The sequence below is a fragment of the Olea europaea genome, unplaced genomic scaffold (assembly GCF_002742605.1).
Source record: "Olea europaea var. sylvestris unplaced genomic scaffold, O_europaea_v1 scaffold231, whole genome shotgun sequence".
Taxonomy (NCBI): Eukaryota; Viridiplantae; Streptophyta; class Magnoliopsida; order Lamiales; family Oleaceae; genus Olea; species Olea europaea.
The window spans coordinates 351,161-358,770 of record NW_019241194.1 but is presented as its reverse complement, the minus strand read 5'-3'; the positions used below and the strand labels follow the sequence as shown (position 1 = coordinate 358,770).

At 32.2% G+C, this 7,610-nt stretch overlaps 1 protein-coding gene across 1 annotated transcript; it reads left to right on the top strand.

The window, feature by feature from the left end:
• Positions 1 to 2,680: 2,680 nt before the first annotated feature.
• On the top strand, positions 2,681 to 4,227 carry LOC111381472. Its single transcript, XM_023005260.1, has 5 exons — positions 2,681 to 2,831; positions 3,099 to 3,249; positions 3,341 to 3,546; positions 3,704 to 3,828; positions 4,054 to 4,227. Exons 1-5 carry the CDS (start codon positions 2,681 to 2,683, stop codon positions 4,225 to 4,227), a joined length of 807 nt encoding a protein of 268 aa, XP_022861028.1.
• The last annotated feature ends 3,383 nt before the right edge of the window (positions 4,228 to 7,610 follow it).

Genomic DNA, 7,610 nt, shown 5'->3' with positions numbered 1-7,610 from the left:
AATACAAGATCAGGATCAAGTAAACCAAATAAAGTTACTCCACGATGCCCAAAGTGCAACAATGCCCATGGAAAAGAGTGCATGTTTGGAAAAAAATGTGTGTTATCGATGTGGCCAAAAAGGTCATTTTGCTCCAGACTATAAGGCATACCCATCTAAGAAGGATAATGAACAGGGCAAGAAAGTGAAAGCCAAAGTCTTTGCTTTAACTCAGGAAGAGGCAACAGATGATCCGAATGTAATGGCAGGTATTCTATCAATATCTAAACTACCTACATATGTTTTTATAGACTCCAGAGCGACTCATTCATTTATCTCCACCGCATTTATTGCTAAATCATGTATTACATATGAAATATTTGATAGTGTTATAGAAATTTCCATCCTATCTGGTAGAATTTTGAATACCAATCAGATCGCTAGGGCAGTAAAATTAGTAATGGAAGGAAAAGAATTAATAGCTAATCTACACCTCTTAGACATGAAAGACTTTAACGTTATTCTAGGAATGGATTGGTTGAGAAGCAATCACGTGACCATTCAATGTTTCAAAAAAGAAGTAGTGTTTTAGAGGCTCGGGGATGATGAGTTTCGATTTTTTGCTGTACAAGTTAAGTCTTTACCTTGACTCGTATCGGCCATGAAGGCAGAAAAGACGTTAAAAAAAAAAGATCTTGCCAAGGATTTCTAGTGAGTATCTATGGAACTCAGCATCGGAGCTTACTATTGGTAATGTACCGCTTGTAAGGGATTTCATTGATATATTTCCTGATGACTTACTTGGCGCACCACCTGATAGGCAATTGGAGTTTACAATTGACCTCATGCTTAGGGCAACTCTAGTGTCTAAAGCTCCATACAAGATGGCGCTAAAAGAACTACAAAAATTAAAGATACAGTTGCAGGAGTTGTTAGATAAAGGTTTCATCCAACCAAGTACATCTCCTTGGGGTGCCCCAATTTTGTTTGTGAAAAAGAATGATGGTTCAATTAGATAGTGTATCGATTATAGGAAACTGAACCGATTGACAATGAAGAAGGAATATCCCCTTTCTCGGATTGAAGATCTCTTTAATCAGTTGAAGGGCGCAATAGTATTTTCCAAAATTGATTTGAGGTCAACTATCATCAGTTGAAGGTGAAGGCAGATGACATTCCAAAGACAACAATTAGAACCCTCTATGGTCATTATGAGTTCATAGTAATGCCCATTAGATTAACAATTACTCCTGTAGTATTTATGGATTTAATGAATAGGATATTCCACTAGTATTTAGATCAATTTGTTATTGTCTTAATTGATGACATTTTGGTATATTCATGGAATAAAGATCAACATGAAGAACAACTCAAAATAGTGTTGGAGCACTACGAAGGGAGAAGTTAAAAGGCCAAATTCAAGAAATGTGAATTTTGGCTTGATCGTATAATTTTTCTTGGTCATTTGGGTATGGCACAAGGATGAAGTGGACCCTTGTACAGTTGAAGCAGTAAAAAACTGGTCCAAACCAACGAATGTAGGTGAAATTTGTAGTTTCTTGGGACTAGCCGATTATTATTGGTGATTCATTGAGGGATTCTCCAAAATAGCTAGGCCAATGATCCAATTAACCAGAAAGGGTGTAAAATTTCAGTGGACTGAGAAATGTGAGAATGCCTGAACTGAAACAAAAACTGGTTGCCACTCCAGTTTTAGCTATACCAGAGGGTTCAGATAGATTCGTTATATACAATGATGCATCCAAACAGGGTTTGGGATGTATACTTATGCAGTTTGGGAAGGTGATCGCATATGCCTCAAGACAATTAAAACAATATAAGCAAAACTACCCTACACATGTGGTTACAACACAAGGAATTAAAATAGACCTTAGTACAGTTGAAGTGGTAACAAACTGGTCCAGACCAACGAATGTAGGTGAAGTTCGTAGTTTCTTGGGACTAGCCGGTTATTATCAGAGATTCATCGAGGGATTCTCCAAACTAGCTGGGCTAATGACCTAATTAACTAGAAAGGGTGTAAATTTTCAGTGGATTGAGAAATGTGAGGAGACCTTTTAAGAACTGAAACAGAAACTGGTTGCAGATCCAGTTTTAGCTATATTAGAGGGTTCAGATGGATTTGTTCTATACAGTGATGTATCCAAACGGGGTTTAGGATGTGTACTTATGCATTTTGGAAAGGTGATCATATATGCCTTGAGACAATTAAAACAATATAAGCAAAACCACCCTACACATGTGGTTACGGCACAAGGAATTGAAGTGGACCTCAGTACAATGGAAGCGGTAACAAACTGGTCCAGACCAACAAATGTAGGTGAAGTTCGTAGTTTCTTGGGACTAGCTAGTTATTATCAGAGATTCATTGAGGGAGTTTCTAAAATAGCTGGCCAATGACCCAATTTACCAAAAAGGGTGTAAAGTTTCAGTGGATTGAGAAATTTGAGGAGACCTTTCAAGAACTGAAACAGAAACTGGTTGCTGCTCCAATTTTAGCTATACCAGAGGGTTCAGATGGATTCGTTCTATAAAGTGATGCATCCAAACAGGGTTTGGAATGTGTACTTATGCAGTTTGGGAAGGTGATCGTATATGCCTCGAGATAATTAAAATAATATGAGCAAAACTACCCTACACATGATCTAGAGTTGGCAGCAATAGTACACGCTCTAAAGATATGGCGTCATTACCTCTACGAGGAAAGTGCGATATTTATACAGTTCATAAAAGTTTGAAATACTTCTTTACTCAAAAGGATCTGAATATGTTACAGAAAAGGTGGCTAGACTTAGTTAAGGATTATGATTGCACTATCTATTACCATCCAGGTAAAGCTAACATAGTCGTCGATGCTCCTAGTAGGAAGATAGTGGGACAAGCCTTACCCACAACTCAAGTGTAGTTGATAAATGAGTTTGATAAATTGAAATTGGAAGTTGTCATCCCATCAACTCAAGTTTTCACAAAAAATTCAGCATTAAAGATACAACATACCCTTAGGGGTAGAATCAAGGATGCTCAAGACAAAGATCTATTTTTGAGGAAAATTAAGGCGTAAGTTGGTACAACTAAGAGAAAAGGTTTTGTAATAACAGAGGAAAATACTTTGATGTTCAAGGGAAGATTATGTGTACCAAAGGATGAAGGGATAAGAAAGGAAATATTAGAGGAAGCTAATTATGCCCCGTATGCTGTACATCCCGGTGGTACTAAAATGTATCGAGATCTCCGAACAATGCCATCTGGGTAATTGTGGACAGGTTGACAAAGTCAACTCATTTTCTTCCAGTAAGGATGAACTACAATATGGATCAATTTGCTTAATTATATGTTAAAGAAATTGTGAGGCTGCATGGAAAACCAACATCTATCGTCTCAGATCGAGACCCAAGGTTTCTTCTAAATTTTGGAAGAGCATTCAGGGAACTAAGGGCACAAACTTAAATTTTAGTACTGCCTATCATCTTCAATCTGATGGACAATCTGATAGGACTATTCAGATCTTAGAATACATGCTCCAAGCATGTGTCTTGGATTTGGGAGGTAGTTGGGAGTCACACCTAACATTTGTGGAGTTTGCATACAATAATAGCTTTCCAGGCTACTATTGGCACAGCTCCTTATGAAGCTCTTTATGATAGAAGATGTAGATCCCTAGTTCATTGGGATGAAGTCATAGAAAAATGAATTTTGGGTCCAGAGATTATTGCAAGGACAGTGCAAACAATTGATAAAATTAGGGACGGAATAAAGTATGTTCAAGATAGACAAAAAAGCTATGCAGATCAACAGAGAAAATTGATAGAATTTGAAGTCGGTGAGAAAGTGTTTCTAAAAGTGGCACCAATATAAGGAGTTCTTAAATTTGGCAAGAAGGGAAAGCTGAGACCTCAATTCATAGGTCCTTTCGATATTCTAGACTGAATTGGAAATGTAATGTACCGTCTAGAATTGCCACCTAAACTATCAACAGTACATAATGTATTCCACATGTCAATGCTTAGATAGTATGTGCATGATCTTGAGCATGTGATAAGCTTGGAAGTACAGAAAGATCTAACGTATGAAGAGGCTCCTTTGGAGATTATCGAAAGGAGAACACATACATTAAGAAATAAAGAAATTGCCTTGGTTAAAGTTCGATGGAAAAATCATGGAGTCGAAGAGGCTACTTGGGAAAAAGAAGAAGAAATAAAAGCCAAGTATCCAGAGCTGTTCGGCTAAATAAGGTAGTTTCGAGGATGAAATTATTTTAAGGGGTAGGGATGTAACACTTTGAATTTTAAATTTTAATTTCATGTTGGCTAAATTCAATGTTGGTAATTTAGTAAATAAACTAATTTGTGTCTAACACTATCATCATACTAAAGTCCAAAAGTTGAAGTGATAAACACATCCCACTTATTTCTATAAATGATTTATTTTGCATACGTATACTTTTTGAAATTATCGTAAGTTATTTGGGTCAAATATTTAAGTATTCCAAAAGTTGATAAAATATATTGATATTCTACTCAATTTGTAGCTCGTGCTAAATAACATAAATTGACTCAAGAAGAAATAATTTTGGACTAGTTATATTCGAGTTATCTTGATATGAAGAAAGATATTCTAAATCCTACATATATATATATATATAATCATTTGAGGACTTACATTTCTGGAATTTCAAACACCACCAAACCATTCATTTAATTTAATACTTGTAACCTCTCATTTCCACTGTACAGTCCCATCAATAAAACAACCACCATGATTGATTGAAAATTAATCAATTCATTGAATTGCTTGGGACGTTTTGAATTTTATTTCATAATCATATATATATAAACTATGTGAAGAACTTTCCTTTACCAACATGCATTTCACACGTCTACACACACACTTGAAAAGAAATAACATTTTATTTCACAAGTTATTTCAGAATTTCTTTGGCATCATTTGAGGTAAGTAATGTGCAAGTGGTTAATTCTCATTTCTTGATATTTTTATAGATTTTGGCATGAAATACGTTAAGGCCTTTTGGATTGATTTTTTTGTTAAATCCTACGGGATAGACCGTTTGGTCAAGTATGTAAATCCTACGAGATATAGAAAATTCTTATGAAATTTCTTAAACTTTTGGATGTCGCGACCAGTTTGCTCCAAATTTAAAAAATATCAGTATGCAATTTCATTTTTGTAATTATTTCATGTTAATAAAAATATGCAATTTTTTTTCTTATAGGGTTTTTTTTTTTATTAATACTCACTCTTACTAAATTTTCATATTAGAACGGGTCGTATGGATGTGTGGCGGATTAATCGAGTGATGCTTATGGGGTTGTCAAGTAAAAGTTTCGAGAAATGATAAATTGCAATTTATATTTGAAAAAAAAAAAAAAAATATATATATATATATATATATATATATATATAATGCTTTTTAATTCTATTTTCTATGAAAAAATTCAAATAGTTGAAATACTTGTCAAACATTATTAATCTTCACGTATGAATCTTCCCCATTACAAATATTGCCTTTTGCATATCTAGTTACCACCTGTAAGAACAATAATTAAATAAAATGACAGATATGTATGTGGTACTCTTTCTTGTCATGACATGTATGTCATACAAGTTTAACTACCAAGAGAAGTTACAAAGGAAGAGCGTGTTAGGTTTACACGGACGACAAATTGTCTCATCCTAGAAAAATAAGACAAAGTTGGCACATAGTCGTGTTTGCATGTAAATTATAGTATTGCTTTGGTTCACATGTTAGTTATATATATATATATCCTTATGTTAAATTTTATGCACAGTATTTAGTAGTTTTTTTCCTTTTGTGTTCAAGAAATTGATGTTCTATGTTAAACTTGAATTTATGGATTTTTCTTGTGTTTGAACATTTGACATTTTATTTTAAATTCGAAATGATAGTATAAAACCGCAATACTTTAAAGTTTTATTTGATGAGAAAAACCTTTCACTTAAATTGTTGGTTATAATTATTGACTTATCAAACAAATTTCAAATTTTGAATAAAAAGTAGATTTTGCTTAAATTATGAAAAGTGTTATTTTTGATAATGCTTCAAGCCTATTTTATTTATACATAAAAAAATTTATTACTATAAAAATAGATTTTGGGGCGTTACAATTGATCCAAGGAAATGTGTGGTTAAAATTAATTGCTAAGTTTAATTTGAAAATTTTATTAAAATTTAATCTACACCAAACAAGGACTAAATGTATTACATCAATTTTCCATCAAATGAGAAATCAACATTCACAAAAATATTATTAATTTATATTCACAAAAATATGATTAAGATTTAAACTCGATACAAAAGATAAAATTGATATTTTAAAATTAAAACAATTTTTTGTCTAAATTAATTTTTTTTTTAAAATAAGAAAGCAAATATAATCATATGTATATAAGTGTAACATAAGAGGGGAGGACGCAATTAGAAGCTTATGCCGTGAAGGGAGATTTTTGAAGTTTAAGAGGGAATTGTCTCATAACCTCAAGAGAGTTTTTGAAATTTGCTCAAAATAAAATATACTTCTATAGTTAAAGCAGAAGACAGTCTGAAAAATAATCTATTTTGTTGACAACTATAGAGGTGATAGACCGAAAAGAAATTAGATTTCTCCAAGTTATCTATTTCCATCTGCTTTCGATCATATGGACGTAAGGGCGGCGAATGTTCAAAATGACCTCTAATAATATAATTTTGCTTTAAACATAGTTCGGATCAATCTTTAAAACACTTCAAAAGTTTGGACTTTCTTGCAACCATGTGCGTTTAATTAGTCCTCTTTGTGGTTTCAGAAATGGAAAAGGTAAAAAATAAAATAAAAATAATGGTCATACATTCATTTCACCTATGAATTGAAACATAATGAATGGCAATAGTTAGTAGACTTTCATAAAATTTTCTTTTATTTGGTCAACATTGTGATCCTTGTAATACCGGTTTACATTTATGTCAAATTGTGAAGTTGTCCTTAAATAAAAATTCAATGGGCTTCGCAGTTGATTGGTTCTGGGTTAAAAGGATGTCGACTAGTATGTTGCATTGGAAAACATAAGCCGCCTGTTTAGTTTTGAATTTTGAGTTTATTTTTAGTTTTTCGATTTGAGGATTTGTTTTAAGATTGTTAAAAGAGTTTTTGGTTTGTAATTTTGAAAATTGGTTCCCAAAACAGGAAACTGGAAAACATGTTTAATTTGAGATTTTGAAAAATTGTTATATGACATTTTATTTCATGAAATTTGATTATTCAATAAAATTGAAGAATTTTATATTAATATACTATTAAGTGATATATACATTTGAAATTAGTGAATCTTATAATAGTAAAATAAAAACAAATAATAAATTGAGGTAGCAAATTATATGAAATAAAGATAAAACTCAGTGATGTGGACTGAGATCATTTTTATATATGTTCTCTTAAATATCTTTTTTAGAATTTTATATAAATAATCATTGAGAATTTTAATTATTTTTGTTTTTCTATAATTTATTTTTTCAAAATTTTTTGTTGTTTAGTTTTTAGAGTTTTATTTTTTTAGAATTTTAGATTCTATTTTTTTTTTTCAAAAAAATTAGTTTT